At 36.5% G+C, this 18,298-nt stretch overlaps 2 protein-coding genes across 5 annotated transcripts in view; one reads left to right on the top strand and one right to left on the bottom strand.

Annotated features, from left to right (window-relative positions):
• Nucleotides 1-15,495, top strand: part of FBXO11 (F-box protein 11) — an 86,305-nt gene extending 70,810 nt beyond the window's left edge. For all 3 annotated transcript variants that reach the window (XM_088149116.1, XM_088149108.1, XM_088149123.1), the window contains exons 8-23: nucleotides 116-222; nucleotides 315-426; nucleotides 1,073-1,179; nucleotides 1,293-1,430; nucleotides 4,293-4,510; nucleotides 5,094-5,179; nucleotides 5,267-5,361; nucleotides 6,329-6,451; nucleotides 6,528-6,613; nucleotides 8,112-8,188; nucleotides 8,277-8,420; nucleotides 9,185-9,295; nucleotides 10,376-10,483; nucleotides 13,837-13,945; nucleotides 14,040-14,138; nucleotides 14,216-15,495. In XM_088149116.1, the coding sequence (XP_088005242.1) occupies nucleotides 116-222; nucleotides 315-426; nucleotides 1,073-1,179; nucleotides 1,293-1,430; nucleotides 4,293-4,510; nucleotides 5,094-5,179; nucleotides 5,267-5,361; nucleotides 6,329-6,451; nucleotides 6,528-6,613; nucleotides 8,112-8,188; nucleotides 8,277-8,420; nucleotides 9,185-9,295; nucleotides 10,376-10,483; nucleotides 13,837-13,945; nucleotides 14,040-14,138; nucleotides 14,216-14,345 (1,850 nt within the window). In that variant the 3' untranslated portion in view covers nucleotides 14,346-15,495. The remainder of the gene's footprint in view (nucleotides 1-115; nucleotides 223-314; nucleotides 427-1,072; nucleotides 1,180-1,292; nucleotides 1,431-4,292; nucleotides 4,511-5,093; nucleotides 5,180-5,266; nucleotides 5,362-6,328; nucleotides 6,452-6,527; nucleotides 6,614-8,111; nucleotides 8,189-8,276; nucleotides 8,421-9,184; nucleotides 9,296-10,375; nucleotides 10,484-13,836; nucleotides 13,946-14,039; nucleotides 14,139-14,215) is intronic.
• MSH6 (mutS homolog 6) overlaps nucleotides 15,465-18,298 on the bottom strand; it is a 40,524-nt gene continuing 37,690 nt past the window's right edge. For both annotated transcript variants that reach the window (XM_088149099.1, XM_088149101.1), the window contains exons 9-10: nucleotides 16,072-16,271; nucleotides 15,465-15,624 (exon numbers count right to left, since the gene is read on the bottom strand). In XM_088149099.1, the coding sequence (XP_088005225.1) occupies nucleotides 15,549-15,624; nucleotides 16,072-16,271 (276 nt within the window). In that variant the 3' untranslated portion in view covers nucleotides 15,465-15,548. The remainder of the gene's footprint in view (nucleotides 15,625-16,071; nucleotides 16,272-18,298) is intronic.

Raw genomic sequence — 18,298 nt, 5'->3', positions numbered from 1 at the left:
ACTTTTCGAAAAACATGATGGCAGGTGTTACGTTACTACTTTTTAAAGGAAATTAGAATGATGGTTTGTAATTTTCTCCCAGTAATTCATTTTAAAATTTTATATTTTTGTAAAGCTCCTGGGAAAGTAGCAGATAAAGTCATTATTGAAAACACAAGGGATTCCACCTTTGTCTTCATGGAGGGATCAGAGGATGCTTATGTTGGTTACATGACAATCAGGGTAAGAAGAAACATGGGCAAACACTTGCCTTGAACCTACTCCGTTGAAAGAAATGAATAGCTAGTAAAGAGATTTATTGTATGTAATTTCAGTTTAACCCCGATGACAAATCTGCACAACACCATAATGCTCACCATTGCTTAGAGATTACAGTCAACTGCAGCCCAATAATAGATCATTGTATTATTCGAAGTACTTGTACAGGTAAGTAATTTATTTGCAAACATAGTTAAAAAGTAGCAAACATTCTTTACAGATATATACTTTGTCTTAGATTAGTGTTTCTTGATAAATTTGTTAGAAAATTGATTACGTGTGTGATATCACTGCTGTTCTAGGTGATGAAATTTCATGTGTTAATATGAATTTTCCAACTAATGAAAATCTTTGGGTTCTTTGAACTTTACTTTTTTAAATGTTTGTTTCCTGATCCCCCAGTGTATCTTTAAATGATAATTTATGATAGAGATGTGCAAAAATTCCATTCTGGGGAATACTCGAAAGTTTTATGCTTCTTATGTCCCATCCTTATCCAGTTGTTCTGGGAATGGTCTGGCAGTCTTCCAGAACAGGAGGTGGTTTGTTGTATTCCTACTCCAGAGAGCTCTGGAGCAAAGTATTTTCTACGTCCTTAATTTAGTATTCTAAATTACTACACTGTTCTTTGTCGTCTATGAGATGTAATTTATTTAGCTTGGTATCATATTTTGAAAGGCCAAGATTACACAATTGGCAACAACTATTCAAATTATTTCAATTACAAAAAATAGCTGGTGGTATTTGTTACATAGATCTTATGAAAGACAGATACTTACCTCATTTTTTTTATATGTACAAACTTCATTTTCAGTTGGTTCTGCAGTTTGTGTTAGTGGCCAAGGGGCTTGTCCCACTATCAAGCATTGTAACATAAGTGACTGTGAAAATGTTGGACTCTACATTACAGATCACGCACAGGTAACACCTTTTCCGTTTTCCTTTTTTTTGCTATCTCTTTTTAAAAAATTTTTTTCTTAGAACAATAAATATTCTTAACTCATCCTAAATCCATTTTTTTCCTAACCTTTTAGGGGATATATGAGGATAACGAGATTTCTAATAATGCATTAGCTGGGATTTGGGTTAAAAATCACGGAAACCCTATTATAAGACGGAATCACATTCATCATGGGCGAGATGTTGGTGTTTTTACATTTGACCATGGCATGGTAATGTATATATATTTCTCTCTGTGTGTGCATAAACACACAAACATAGATAGATGTGTTTTGCAGAGAGATTTTTATGTATATGAATGTCTCTTGGAAAATAGAAGCTTTTGTGAGCATTTAAGTTACAAAGGCACTGTTCTCTATTCCAGCAAGACATAAAGTGGGAAATGCAGGCAGAAGAAAGCTTGAAATGAATGAGTTTTTTCTCTCTTAATTTTATATTTGGATATGTAGTTGAAGTTGGGAAGATGTTTGCATAAATCCTGTATCACGATATCTTTGTTTTGTTACTTTTGCAATTATACCTTGATCTAACTGGGAAACTGTCATATTTTACTTAGCATGTCCAAAATTCCAACTCAGGAAGATTCCGTATGAGTTGTTTTTTTTTTGTTTGAATTTCTGCTTCTTGGTGCTGCAACAGCACAAGAATTTATGTGCTACAGGATGGCATATTTTTTGCAATATTTGTGTTAGCTTAGCACTTGTTGGAACTGTTTTATGGTTGCCAGTATGAGTACAGGTAGCTCTTGCTAACTGACCACAATTGGGACTGGAACTTCAGTCGCTAAGTGATGCGATCGTTAAGGTGAAACATCATGTGACTGCATCACTTAGCGACTACAATCCTGGCAGTCCTAGTTGCCATCGTTAAGTGAATGCCCTGGTTGTTAGGCGAGGCAATTTCCTGCTGGCTTTCCACAATCAAGTCAATGGAGAAGCTGGCAGGAAGTTGCAAGCCCAAGCCACTGCTGGGTGGGGGAGGGGGAGAGGGGATGCCTGGGGGTGCGTGGGAGGGTCAGGTTGGGTGCACAGGGGTGTGGTGCGGGTCAGGTGTGCGAGGGAGGCTCATGCACCCGACCTGCACTGCACCCCCACGCATCTGACCTGACCCTCCCACACACCTCCATGCACCCCCTCACTCCCTCCCTCAACCGCTCCCTCCCCCATTCTTCATGGCTGAAAATCCTGCTTGGATTTTCAGAACAAAGCTTTTTCAGGCAGCCCCCAAGACTCCATTTGCTAAACGCCCATGGTGGCTGCCTGAAAAATCTTTATGCTGAAATCCTGCTTGGATTTCAGCACAAAGGTTTTAAAGACTACCTGAAAATGCCCCATACTGAAATCCTGCTTGGATTTTGGCACAGATATTTTTCCAGCAGCCCTCAGAGACAAGAGGGAGTCCTCTCGGCAGACGTCAGTGACTTGTGATCTTCCCTGCTGGCTACTTTCCCGGGAGGTGGCAGGAAAGATTGCAAATGGTGGTCACATGATCGCGGGGTGCTTGGCAACCAGTCGTAAGGGTGAACTGATTGCCAAAGGCCCAAATCGCTGTAACTTTGGATCAGGTCATAAGTCCCTTTGTTCAGCGCTGTCGTAACTTCACATGGTTGCTTAATGAATGGTCGGATAGCGAGGACTACCTGTAGTTTGTCAATTAAAAATGCACTGCCATGTTGACTCTTTAATTTCAAGCATGGGGCATCGTTGCCAGATACCTGACTTGAGCTGCCATATTTCTGCCATAAATTATATTTATTGTATTCCCTGAAAGCCAGAAACAATATTTATTTACTAATGGTATGTCATTGCAAAGCATTGATGCTGCTTCTTGCAGAATATTACTGCTAGACAAAATGTTTCACTTCACAAAAAGAGCAGCAGAATGTGATGTGTCATTATATGATTTTACCTAATTTTAATTCAAAGTCTACATAAAATCCTTTTGTTCCAAATTAGTAATCCAGAGGCTACATTGACTTAATATTCCTCTAAAGTAAAAACTGATAAAAGTCAATTGTAGGTATCTCAAAATACTTCATTACAGGGCTGGCAGAAGTTTGGATGTTATGATTTAAGATTTAAAAATTTGTTTCAAAATACATGGCTCTCTATTTGAATGAATTTCCTGCATTTTAAAATTTCATGGTCAAAAGCACTGGTATCCCCAAAAGATCTTTTGAAACAAGTTCTGATGCTCAGATTAAGAATTGAGATATTTCAAATTTTTTGGTGCGCTGTTGAGATCATAGAAGTCATGGTGATGACATGGTGGCTTCTCTGGAAGAGGCAGAAAATTTTGGCCTTTGTTTTAAAAAGTTAAGCCTAATACATCTATTTAATATTTAAAAATTGAAATAATATACCAAAAATCTGCAATGTATTACTGAATTTAATCAGCACAATTGGGGAAGGGGCTCTAAGTGTTACAAAAAGAGAATTGAGAGCTAAATGTGGCCTGTAGGCCAAGAGTTATAAAATCCTGCTATAATAGATCATTTTTGCTATATGAAGCCTTGTTGTGAAAATAATCTAGGGCTGGTTCTGTTGAATTGAATATAATAGCTGTATAGAAGACTCTTTCTTCAACTGAAAAAAAAACGGGTTTAATATGTTCTACTCTTGTTAAGGGTCTAACAGATGGCATGAAAGAATATGATAACCTGACATTATTTTAGTGCTATAGAAATAAATAATAGCCAGCTTGGTGTAGTGGTTAAGGCACCAGGCTAGAAACTGGGAAACTGTGAGTTCTAGTCTTGCCTTAGACACAAAGCCAGCTGGGCCAGTCACTCTCTCTTGGACCTAGGAAGAAGATAAGAGCAAACCGCTTCCCAAAATGTTGCCAAGAAAACTGCAGGGACTAGTCCAGGCAATTGCCAGGAATAAATATTGACTTGAAGGCACCATAAATAAATAATGCTAATAGCAATACATAGTCTTGTATACTGACATGTTTCATTACAACCGTTAAGTACGTGGTCAGAAGATAATTAAAAATGATTTTTTCCTATTGTCTCTCCTTACCTCTCAACATTCCCCATCCTCTTCCCCTCCTTCTGGTCTTCTTGTGTTTAGGGTTATTTTGAAAGTTGCAACATACATAGAAATAGAATAGCTGGTTTTGAAGTGAAAGCTTATGCAAATCCTACTGTAGTTCGTTGTGAAATCCATCATGGTCAAACTGGAGGAATCTATGTTCATGAAAAAGGAAGAGGACAATTTATAGAAAACAAGATCTATGCAAACAATTTTGCTGGTGTATGGATTACTTCAAATAGCGATCCAACAATAAGGTACCCATCTTTATTTTAACTTATAGGGAAGATTTACCCTAGGAAATATTGCAAAATATTTTCTATAGGTTATTTTAGTCATTTGGGAATCATCTAGTTTCTAAGTTAGCATTTGAGGCTGGACCCAGAAGTTACCTGGCTGTGAAACCTTGTATAAACTATTCTAAGTTCTTCAGATTAAGAGCACATTATACCTGCAATCATAACATTTAAAGAGTAAGTTTAGATGAGAGATGGGTAATCTTTTATTCTGTTGAAGACTATATTGTCTTATGTAATTTGCTAAGGACTGTGTAATATATGGAACTGAAGCAAGCTACTGGTGGGTCCAGGGCCAAAAATGCTTGATAACCTGCTCTCTTGCTTTCTCTCTCTGTCCCCTCCCCTCTCCTTTTCCCCCTAAGCAGCAGACTGCAAAAAGTAGAAAGATGATTTTAACTAGAAGTTTGAAGATATCTTTTGTGGGGGGCAGAGGGGGAAGAGATTAGGATGAAGCATGTGGAATTAACCTGATGACCCAGATTGTACTCAGTTTAAAAGAGATGATACCTGACAATGTTATTTTCTGGTTTTAAACCTTTAGGGGTAATGCAATTTTTAATGGGAATCAAGGTGGAGTCTACATATTTGGTGATGGAAGAGGTCTTATTGAAGGAAATGACATTTATGGTAAATAAGCAAACATTTGCTCGGTTGCATTTAATATTCTTTGTGACCTATATGCCACATTTTCTTATACTTTTCCTGTTTCAACAGGGAATGCATTAGCAGGGATACAAATTCGGACTAACAGCTGTCCCATTGTTCGGCACAATAAGATTCACGATGGCCAACATGGTGGTATTTATGTGGTGAGCATAGTTTTGGAGTAACTATTGGAAGATTCATTCTTTAGCATTATTAACAGTATTAAGCTTGTAGATTATGGATACTTGGGAAAAGAAAAAATCATAACATGAACTTCTATAGGAGGAACTTCTAATATGCATGAAAATGAGGGGTGGAGTTTGCTGCCAACATGCATTCCTCCTGTGCTCTGAAACCTATCTGTATTTTGAACTCCTGAAAAAAGTGTGAGCTGTAGTTTGATTTAAAAGTAGATGGAAAACAGCATTTTCAGGAAGCAGCAATATAAAACAATGTTTATTAAACAAATTTATGCATGCATGCATGCATACATGCATGCATGTCAACCAACTCCCAGGGACTCTGGGTGGTTAGGAAGGCAGAATGAGTGCTGTTCTTGGAAAGAAGGTTGGTTGGGGGAATGTGCAAAATATTTCATGCATGGGAGTATCCAGTTTTGTGTGATCTGTATCCAGACAAAAATATGTGTTTGGTCCAAGCAGTGGTGGTTTAGTGTGGGGAGAGGGGAGAAAATAAGTAAGGCTGTTAATGGCGGCGGCAGCAGCATTTTTCAGAAAGGGGAAAGTTGGGTCAGCTTGGCATCTAAGGTGGTGGTGGGGGACTGGTAAGGGAAAAGAGGGCAATGGGAAGGTTAGTAGGCAGCCTGGCACACAGGCCATATGAAGGAGTTGTGGAGTGAGGGATGAGGTACACCAATCTTGCTTTACCTGCCCCGCAAGACTTCTCTGAATTTTTGTTTCAGCCAAATGCTGGAACAACCAAAGTGTTGCAGATTTTTGTTTGGCTAGACCATGACCCATCTGTAACAGTTTGACCAAACTTCTTGGTCCCCAAATGTTTGCTTCAGGTTTGAGCAAAACACTTTGTAGATATCCCTAGTTGCTTGTAACCCTGAACAGAAGCAACCCTTAGAAGGGATTGACAGAATTGGTTACTTTTGTTTTGTTTCAGCATGAAAAAGGGCAGGGTGTGATTGAAGAAAATGAAGTTTACAGTAATACTTTGGCTGGAGTCTGGGTTACAACAGGAAGCACTCCGGTTTTAAGAAGAAATAGAATACATAGTGGTAAACAGGTATGTTGCTTACTATTGTATAAGTTACAGCAACACTAGTTTCAATTTTTTTACTATTTTTATGTTTATGCTTTAGGTTGGTGTCTATTTCTATGACAATGGGCATGGAGTGCTGGAGGACAATGATATCTATAACCATATGTATTCAGGGGTTCAAATCAGGTAAAATATATTTTTACTTCCTTAAAAAGCTTAATATATATATCTATTGTTTTCATTTATTGAATTCTCTCCCCAATCCTTTAAAATGACCGACTGTGATTGTGTGTGTGCGTGCGTGTGTATGTCTTACTGCTTTTTTTCTGTTTAATGAGAATGATTTTTCTAATGATAATCCAGCTACAAATAAGGAAGGACAGTTGTCATTCATTGGATAGTGTTGTATGTTATATCTTGTAGCTATATGAATAATCTACCTTGCAACATGCTTAATTTATCAATACATTGTGGCCTTCTTTTTCTAAATGGGGATTTTCCTCCATTTATTCACACATTAGCACATTGGCGTCTCTCACAACCTTCCAGAGGTGCATTTACAGTGAGGAACTTCACTGAAAGTGAAAAATCCTTAAATAGGAGTGGTGGTGGGAGAGAATGCTGTATTTACAAGATTTTCTTACCACTAGGATAACCAACCATATCATTGGAAACATTTGTATCTTTCTTGGTGTTGGGCTCCATCCATTAGTCACACAAAGACAATGAGGGGCAACAAATTAAAACAAATTAAATCTAGTCATATCTGAGTCCTATTAACACAGTAAAACTTACTGCTTATAGTCAGATGATAGGTATTCAAAGTGTGAGCCAGGCTTTTATTTTCCTTTCAGTCTGTATTTCAAAATAAGATTCTCTTATCTGGAAGCATTACCTTCACTTACTAAATGAGATTAGCTTGACTAACAATATTTGCATGAGAAGGAATTGATTTACTGCGTGGTGCCATAATACCCACTACAGCATAGAGGAGAAGTCTGCTGCCAGCAGATCACATGGCTTCATCCTAGCCCACTGTGTGTACTCTTGTCCCAGTGTTTCCTAGCATGCAGGATAACATGCAGGATTATTGGAAGAGATTAGACTTTTTTTTTCCTCTGCAGTAATTCTGCCCAAGATTGCTACTTCCCCACAGCCCTTGGCAGTGATCTGGAACAGAAGTACTGGAGGAAGGGGAATGAAGTGGCACTTGGGCTGAAAAGAGTGCATTGCCCTGTTCTCTGTGACACATAAGATCATTTCAAGATAGAATGGGAAAAAAGCCCTAAGTAGAGAGAGTGCAAGAGAAAGAAACTAATAGGCACAAATCAGATTTAAATAAAAGCAAGCATTAGTACTATGAAGTGTGTAGGTATGCATGCATGTGCTGTTTGCCCTAAATAAATAACACCTTGTCTGGTTGTATACATATCTTTCAGAGACCAGTCTCAGAGTATGCGAGATTTGGCACCAAGATAAATGCAAAATAAATAATTATTTTTATGTATGCCAGGATGATGTGAGAAGTGATATTAGAGTGCCAGTTCTGATCTAAGCTCGTCAGACACATGTAAATAAAATTGTAACATTGCTAGTAATGCTCTTCCACCTGCAAGTAAATTTTATTTTCTCAGTAATAAATTGTAAGTACATTTTGAGTAACTTAATGTTTGCTTACACACAGAACTGGAAGTAACCCCAAAATTAGGCGCAACAAGATTTGGGGAGGCCAGAATGGTGGAATTCTTGTTTATAATTCTGGTAAGTTCCCCTTTACTTCATTTAATTTAACAAATACAAAACTTTTCCACATTGTCAAGGTCTTAAATTTTCCTTTTACCTTGTAAAGGGCTTGGTTTTATAGAAGACAATGAAATTTTTGACAATGCAATGGCTGGAGTATGGATTAAGACAGATAGTAATCCCACATTAAGAAGAAACAAAATCCATGATGGCAGAGATGGGGGTATCTGCATATTTAATGGAGGCAGAGGTTAGTGTCTTCTCATTTTTATCAAATTTATATTTTAATCATATTTTCTAATAGTCTGGTGCTGCTAAAAATAAAAAATGGAATTCTAGATCTGAAATGTGATCAGGATCTTCACTTGAGTGGAACTGGAATGCTTATGCAAATTGGCCTATTACTGCTTTCCATTAGTATTTGATAAGTGTCCTGAGGAAATGGAGTTGAGGTTAACTTATCTTATGTAAGGTAACAGATGAGTGATACGTGTTCTGTAGAGAACTTTTCTACCCTCCGACTGACAATAAATTTGTTACTTACACTGGAAAAATAATTTGAAATCTTTGTGGCTCTTCTGGTTTGGCCACAGACACCACCAAATTAAAAACAACTCCAGATTTGATAATTGTTTTGGTTAGTTAAGAAACTAATTGCTTCCACTTACTATAAATATGGAACTGTAGCTCTCTGTTGAGCCATCCAAAATAGTTAGGTGTGCAATATTCAAAATTCCACTGGCATAATTGTAGCCTTTCTGAGATTATGAAATTGTGATTGAAGAAAACAGTATGCAACATCAGTTCATGTAAATATCTGAGGGGTTTTTTTTTTTCATTAAATGGTCATTAGAATTCAGCTATGCTAGCTTTCAACATAAAATGCTTATACTAATATTGAAAGGAAAATTTTACTAATATAACATTAGCATATTATGGGAGGAGATGTGTGTGCCTTTTTAAAAAAAAAAAACCGATTTCAGACTGAAATTAATGTTCTTGCTTTGGTATTAGGCCTGCTTGAAGAAAATGATATCTTCAGGAATGCACAAGCTGGAGTTCTTATCAGCACAAATAGTCATCCTGTGTTACGGAAAAATAGAATATTTGATGGATTTGCTGCAGGTTTGTGTCTGATTTGTATCGATTTTAGCCTAGTAGTAGTGCCAGCCCTTGCCAGTATTGAGGGAGACATACCTTGATATTTCAATACATTTCAAAAGCATCAATAACTTTGCTATTATACAAAAGTTCAGTTGTGGTTTTTCTTTTTCTTTTTTCTTTTAGAAGGTATCATAGCTAGAGCACCGTGTTTCAAATGGCTTAGCATTCTTCATGATCTTTGTAGTTACTTTCCCCAGAATTTTCAAAGTGGTAGCTATGTTAATTTGTTTGAAAAACAATATAGTTTCTTCTGACATCCTCCCAACCAACCCTGTTATTATGAATTGCAGCTCAATTGCTTTATGTTGAAATCAAAATTTTTCATAAAATGTAGTATCTGCCCAGTCCCCACTCACATGTACTGCCCTTTATAAACATGTCCTTTGGTGAGTATTCAAAGAAAAGCCCTAGTTACTGAGATTTACCAAGCTTAAGACAGCATTTTTCTTTTGTTGAATATCTTGGCAATAAGATGTCATATTGTTCTTTAAGAAGAATAAACTTGCACACAAACATACTGCTATACTAAAACTTCACAAAGTATGGCAGTCTGTACATAATAAACATGTGAATTCCCAAGTAAAAAACTGCAATGCTACGTAGCATAGATAATTTCTAAAAAAGTTCTCCATGTATAGTAATACTATATGTTGAATAAAAATTAATGCACAGTAGCTCATGAACTCCAAATACATTGGGTTGCTGCTGTTTTAGGGAAAAATAGACCAGATGAAGCGCGTCATATAATCCCAAAACTCAGTTCTTGCCATATCCCACCTCCTTTGTATTCATAAGATTGAACCTAACCACCTATTTTCCAAAAAGTGCAGTGCTCCATAGTTCTTTTAATACATTTTATAAAATGTTGATTACAGGTACTTGAATTCTAAAAGTTGTAATCAGCTTTAGCATGAGTGCATCTCATGAGTGCATTTTTTTCTAGTTGGCATTATTTTTCAGCTGTGTGGAGATTACCTAAAAGTTACTGATAAAACATATGTTTTTGTGTTTATTAAAGTAACTTTTTCCTTTTAACATAAGGTATTGAAATAACAAATCATGCAACTGCAACTTTAGAAGGCAATCAGATTTTCAATAATCGGTTTGGAGGTTTATTTCTAGCCTCTGGGGTCAATGTGACAATGAAAGGTATGTAAATTATGCTTATTTGTAGCATACCAAAGCTGTTAGAATATTTTACTTTTGTACAGTAAACAATTATTTTTGCAAGCATGGCTTTGTTTAAAAGTAAGAAATCATCTTAACATTTAGAACATGTATTAACATTTTCTCCATTAGAAGCACAGCCAATTCAACCATCCACTGAAGGAAAGGTATCTCACAGTAGAACAGGCTTTCCAGTATCTCTTGAATCTGTTCTGGAGGGTTGGGTGACCCTCTGGAAGAGTTTTCAGAGGGGCAGATCGGGAACTTCTGCTTTAGGGAAGTGTTGTGAATGAGCAGAAATATACTTCCATAACAGAAAGATATATAGCCCTAAGATTTTGCAATGAATATTGTAGTAGTTTGACATAAACAAAAATCTTCCATTCAGAACTAGTTCATGTCCTAGCTGTAAGTGTTATGCACATGTATTATATATATATTGTTCAAGAGACTATGCAGTCTGACGTAGCTAAGCGCATAAGGATGAGGTGTGCACTTTCAAAAGAAGTGACCACTATTAACAGTGGGTTGTGATAACAGTTGGAGTATAAAACCAAATCAAGGAATCTTAGAATTATAAACTGCAGAAGAGGCAACTTATACAAAGCATAAAACCATACAGGAAAGGAGTCATGGTAGATATAAACAGCATGGATTCTCAGAGGATAAAGAAAATCAATTTGTATTTGGAAACTCGATATGTCATTTTGATTAAAGATTATCTGTTTTTCAAAATAGGCATCCTAAACAAAGAGTGGATTTGATAAATTAATATTTTATGATTTCAGAATATTTGCTGAAGGAAATAGTAGAAAATGTACATTATTGGATCAAAGTAGTTTTTCGGTCACTTGTGTCGCTTCATGATTCAGTGGATATTTTGGCAGGGCTGTGTGTCAGTAATACCTTCTTTGAGCTCTTGTAAGCTTACTCTTATAAGCTTAACATTTGTGATCAGTGATACCATCCAGCCACCTTGTCTTCTATTGGCCTCTTTTACAACTATGATTTTCCACTGATTCTTTACATCATACTTCTGGTCTTCTGGAGAGACCTGAAGACCTGGCTCTGCCATTTGGCTTGGGGTGGGAGGGAAGACACCAAGTATGGGGATGGCTAGCCCCTTAAGAGGCCTGTCATCTGCAGCTCTGGAATCCATCAGCCTCTTGGACTTTCTCTTTTCTTCCAATAATGCTTTACATAGTTTTTGTTTTATGTAACTTTATATATATTTATTGTTTTAACGGATTTTGTGAGCCACCCAGAGTCCCGCATTGGGGGAGATGGGCGGAGATAAATCTAATAAATAAATAAAATATGAGGAGTCCAAAACATGTAAGCGTTAGCTTTGTTACTGGTGCTTCCAGTGAACAATCTTCACTTACTTCATCTAGCATTGAATGGTTTTTTTCTTGCAGTCCAAGATACTCTCAAGGATTTTATTCAGTATAATTCAAAAACATTTTTCTTTATTCAGCCTTTCTGATGGTCCAGCATTCACAGCCATATCCTGCAGCTAGGAAAACCATACATGTGACAATATATACTTTTGTTGGTGGTGTGACGTCTCTGCATTTATCCCTTTATTTCATGGCTGCACTCTCTATCCTTGTGAATTTTTGAGCCACTCTGTACTACTTTTTTTCTCTGCTTCTTTGCATTTGGTTGGCATTGCCTGTCAACAATTTTTTTTAATATTGAGCAACAAACCGGCTTTTGTATATTTTTCTTTCACCTTCAAGAAATAATTCCTTAAGCCAGCCTTGCTTCCAGCCATTGGAATGGTATTATCAACATAGCTGAGGATGTTGGCATTTCTCCCAGCAATTTAATTCCAACTTGTTTCTTCTAGTCCAGCATTTCTCATGACAGGTTCTGCAGATGACCTTGGAGCATTCCTTTCCCAATTTTGAAGCCCTTAGTCATTCTGTCATCTGTCCTAAATGTTGCTTCTTGATCATCCTAAAAATTCTTCAGTAGGCAGATGTGATGGCCCAGCAGACCCATATTTTTAAAGGCTATCCACAAATTTTAGTGGTCCACACAAAGGCTTTGTATAACCAATAAAACGTATATTTTTGCAATACTCTCAATTTTTCCATTATCCATTGATGTTAGCAATGTAATCTCAAATGTCCTTGCTTTTTTAGTTCAGCTTGGCAGTTGTCATCCTTTGCATTGTTGAAATCTGGATTTCAAAATCAAGCGTTACCTTACTAGCATGGGGAATAAGTGTAACTGTTCAACCCAGTGAGCACTTTTCAGCACTGTCCTTTTTTGGTAGTGGATGTAAATTGATGTTTTCCAGTTCCATGACTGTTACTGTATTTTCCATACATGTTAACAAACTGTATGTGGCACTTTAATTGCATTAACTATTAAACATTTTCTCACTATTTCATCAGCTCCAGCAGCTTCTTCGCAATATTTTCTAGAGCCCATTTAATTTCGCTTTCTAAAATGGCTGGCTCCACTTCAGTGATCTTTCACATACATCATCAGTTTTGGGAATCTTTTTCTATAGTTCTGTATATTCGCACCAACTCTCCTTTGGAGTTGATTTTTTCCTTCTTTGTATAAAAGGTTCTCTTGATTATTTTCGTAACCTCTTGTCCTTGTTATTTTGTTGATATTCTCAATTTGGTTGCATGGCTTATTTAGACATAACATCTCTCTTCTTGCTCCCTTGGCACTTGTTAGGTTTCCTACCCTCTTTTTTCACATAAAAAAAGAACTTTGGTGGTAGTTATGCTCAGAAGCTTCCAGTATTATTTTTACATTCAAGAATGTCTCTCGGCTCCATAAACTTTCTTGCAAAATAAACATGATAGGCAGCCCCAGCTCTTTGAAGTGTAGCCATGTCTCAAAAAAAAACAAAAGGCAAAAAGTATGCAGGAGTTGAAAGATAGCATTCTGATCATTTAGTATTTCATAACATTGCATCTCTAAGGGCAGCCATGTTATGAATGGGCAAGCCTCTTGACAGTTTTTGAGTGTTGACCATTCCCAAACCTTGGGGACCACATAATATACAGTACTGAATATTCTCTCAGGACCTCAGAAAAAGAAATAGAATAGGCTCATGCAGGCCAAAGACAGATGGGACAACTGTTGACAAAGAATGAGGTGTGCTTGAATAGCTTTGCTACAATTAACAAAACAATGCATACATTAAGATTTGTATCACTAAATTCCTTTAAACTGTAATTAAAATCTGAAGGAATATTTTAAGAAGTAGGATACTTGAGGGTTTCAAATTCAGATTATGATTTTAGTGCGTCAAACATCAACATGATATAGTAAACTAATATTGTGAAATCTGCCATTTAATATAGATAATAAAATAATGAACAATCAAGACGCCATTGAAAAAGCTGTTAGTAGAGGCCAGTGTCTATATAAAATATCAAGTTACACCAGCTACCCAATGCATGATTTCTACAGGTAAGCAACTGAACATGGTATATCCTTCTATCCTGTAGCCTTGAATTTTATATGGAAAGACTAATCTATTTCTTTCTTTAATTTTCTATTCTAGATGTCATACATGTAATACCACAGACCGCAATGCTATATGTGTAAACTGTATTAAGAAGTGCCATCAAGGACATGATGTCGAATTTATTAGACATGATAGGTATGTTGCATAACCTTTGATTGAAAACCCTTAAGTTGAACTTTTCAATAAATATTTAAAAGATTTCTCTCTTCCAGGTTTTTCTGCGACTGTGGTGCTGGAACACTGTCCAATCCCTGTACACTAGCTGGAGAACCGACACATGATACAGATACACTATATGACTCTGCTCCTCCTATAGAATCTAATACACTGCAGCACAACTGAGTTACTTTTGAGGGGAAAAAAGTCCTGCCATTCTATTGTAACTGTTATTTTGTTTTTTGAGGAAGTTATACTTGCCCATTTCTGCAGAGAGACTTTAAAACGGATAGTAAATGGTGACACTAATGGAGCTCAACCTACCAAAAAGAAAGTGGCAATATGTTGACTCAGGATAACAGAACTGGGCGTTTCAGCATTACTGTGTAAAGACTAAGGGACAGGTGTGAAGAAAGTAAGCCGCGTATTTGTACAGATGGCAACTTCCAAAAGGCTGGTGTTTCTACAAGTAGCATTGAAACGCAGTCCCATTTGCAGTAGTCCTATTCTATAGACGAGCAGCAGTCTTTGTTGCTGCCTTTATGGACATGGGTACCAATTGCTTTTTGTAATATGGTAAAAATGTGAGCTAGCACTTCCGCATTTATTTTGGTTTTTTAACATTTATTCAGATTGAGATGATTTTAATGCTTTAATCTCATGTAGTTTTTAATTTCAAGCAAATCTTTATTGTACTTGAATGTGTCCTGTTTTGTTAGCACACCTAGACTTGCTGTAACTGTACTCATGTCCCAGTATGTATGTTCTTTCTATGAAAGAGAACACTAATCTTAAATTATATCCAGCAATTTTTCTGGTATCCTTTGCAGTTAGAATCTCCCCTTCCCCTCCCAATCCTCATGATTTACATCACCTCACAAAACAATATTTTAATGAGACTTCTTGGGAGATAATGCACTATAAAACAAAGTACACAGGTGACAGTTTGCAAGAGGAGTTTTACTATGTTTTAAAGTACACTGTAAGAATCTCCTTAAAACAATCCTGTATTTTACTCTGTTCACAGTTTTATTGAACAGTCTAGACATTACTCTTATGAACTGCTGAAAATTGTAATTTCCTGCTCTAATGAAGATGAGAGAAAGTATATAGACGCCCTATACAGTTTCATAGCTTTTTTCCATTTATGTGTATTGGTGACAGTGGGTAATCAACAGCCTGAAAGTGTATGCATGTACCATAACATCTAGACTTAATATATTGTGGAGTATTCAATAATCATTATGTAGAGGGTAGCTAAGAATTAAAAGGGTTTAATTTCCTAGGAAAGACAATGGAAAATGGTCATTTTTAAAAAATAAAGTTTATTAGATCACTGTGTTGTCTACATACTGCCTTTGAAAACTGCTGCAAAAACTATACAGGGTCTCAGCCATGAAGCAGAGTTAGTTTGTCAAGATAATCTCTGGCTGCTAATGCTCCTTCAGCTATCCAACAAAGATTCCTGCAAAAGCAAACATGCAATTATTCCAGCACAACTACTCCAGCCTCAACCTGTTTTAACATAATAGAAAACATGAGTGCCTCTGGGTTTATTGATCCAGATGGTGTATGCACTTTTTCCACTGATCCTATTAGAGCCTTAACATAGCTGCGATATTGTACTTCAGCTCCAAAACACTATTTTTAAACCTGGTTAAATAAATGATCCTCCAATTAGTTTTTGATGAATTACAACTCTCTGTAATTCCAGCCAGTGGTTAGGGATACTGCAGGTTGTAGTTCAGCAAAAGCTGGAAACTAGGGTTATCTCCCACCTCCTCTGTCAGAACGCCCCCCCCCCACACACACACTTGTTTTAAAACTTCCTTCAGGATGCACAGGTACTTTAAGGAACATCTGTGACTACTTTCTATTAAAAAAAAGTATAACTGAAAAGTGAGAAACTTACCTAAACACTTTCAGTGAAAGAATAGCTCTTTCAAACTCTTTTGCCTTTTTATGGCCTTTCTGAATCACTTCTTCTGGAATGTCAGCAAGCTTTGCAGCATTAAATCCATAACTTTTAGGGCAAGCCCCTTTAACAAATTTATAAAGGAATGTGATTGTTTCTTTACTAGGATCTTCACACTCATTTTCTACCATACAGGCCTGGAAAGAACAAGAAACTAGTAATGTAGGCTCTCTTTTTCAACACCACCCCCTACTGTAGCAACAGATTATAAATAGAAAAGGCAAGGTAAATGCTGAGTTTCCCAAATTTGGCAACTGCCAAATGTGTAGACTTTAAGCAATCAAAATTAGAAGGAATGTCAAAGGTAATCTTAACACTACTTGGTGCAGGATCTAAAATGCTTTTGTATTAGATAAATGCCTTTCCAGTCTCTATTTGAAGATTTCCAGTGAAGAGAAACATAACGTTTCTTGACACAACCTGTTCCACTGTTCGACAGCTTTTATCTTTAAAGAGTCACTCTGTAGTGAGATGGGCAGTGACAAATTTGAAATATAAATAAATAAAAATAAATCTTCAGGAAATGTCTCCTAATATCTAACCTGAATCTACTTCCATGTAGTTTCAAATTCCTTCTGGTCCTCTCTTTTAAGGTAACAGATAATAAGTCCATTCCCTTTTTTATGACATCCCTTTTGATATCCCCTTTGATATCTGAAGACTGCTATTATATTCTAAATCTTTTGTTGATTTGTAAATTTGTTGATGGCTTTTGAGATTGTGGTGCCCAAAACTAGACATAGTATTATACCAAATAGATCTGATGAAGGTGGAGTGGGGCAATTACCTTCTGTGTGTGACTTCAAGCTGTTGTGAAACTCTGGGTGTAGTTATTTAGCTAATCATAAACCTGTATTTTCACAGCCCATATTTTTACCACTTTATTAATGAGAATCAACTCTCAGAAAAATGTTTGGCAATGGCCACATTGGCTAGGGAATTCTAGGAACTAAGTCCACACATCTAGAGATTGCCAAGGTTCAGAAATGCTTCCCTACACTAAAAACATTTAATTCTCAAATGAACCTCAAAATAGGCATTTCATTTCTCATGATGAATATAAATGATTGGTACAGCCCATAATCACAAATCATAGGTACTATGAGAATGAAAGAAAAAGAGAAACCAAATCTCTCTCACACACAAATAGGTGTGTATTGTTAAGGCCAACTAAAATTTACAAAAAAGTATAAAAGATTATGACTTCTCAAAGAATAAAAAGGGGATATACTCTTTAACCATCCTTCTTTCCAGCTGATTAGAACAATCTTTCATGCAACTTAACCAGCTCTTACCTGATAGAACTCAATCTGTATGTTTTTCTTTCCTCACATTTTCTATAGCGTTTTAAAACAACCCCTTGCCTAACAGAAAGCTTTAAAACTCAAAATGTATGTATCACTTTGGGAATTCTGATTTAGCCTAAATGCATACCCTTATTTTTTTCTCATACACAAGATTTAAAAAATAGCTTTTGTATGACTTCTCGGACATAAAAAGTATGACTGATGCAAGGACTGGTTCTAAGCTGAGGCATACAAAATATGTTGAGCTCAAAACAGGTTGTTTTGTCTTTACCAGAAAGGTTTCAAGCTTGGAACACTTGTCTTGAGCTTGATACAGGATCATTTCAACTTTGGAATACATCTTTTCACTGAATAGTTTCAAACAGAATGTATTTTGCAAACTTCTAAACTTAAATATTTAAGTATATTTCACACTGGTTCTTAAAAGATTGTGAATCCTTTTGAATCTTCAATATTTCTGCATGAATATGACCTAAAAACGTGATCTGTTCTCCACACAGGCCCTCAAACTAGATAAAGAGAACCCAACAGTCTGCCTGATAGTAGACTGATGGAGTCCAAACTCTTTGAAATAATTTTGTTACCTATTCCAACCTGGTGAGCATTAACAATTGTTTTCCAGAGGTCCTTAGAAATCTCCTTTGAGCCATGACATACTTCCACATACCTGTGTTGTAAAGATTAGACTTTGATAGTGAATACCCAGAATTCTGTTCTTTAAATAAGGCAGGACTTCCCACACTCATACCTAATTATCATCCCACTGATTGAAACACCTGATTCTTAATTTCCCCTTCACATGAACTGATAATCCTAAAGGTTCACATACTTTTGTCACACCCGAACATGTAACTCTG

Source organism: Python bivittatus, unplaced genomic scaffold (assembly GCF_059951505.1).
Source record: "Python bivittatus isolate LINGU-HERP-01145 unplaced genomic scaffold, Pbiv_v1 ctg000020_np1212, whole genome shotgun sequence".
Taxonomy (NCBI): domain Eukaryota; kingdom Metazoa; phylum Chordata; class Lepidosauria; order Squamata; family Pythonidae; genus Python; species Python bivittatus.
Note: the sequence above shows the minus strand (reverse complement) of the source record. Positions and strands in the feature narration are given on the sequence as shown.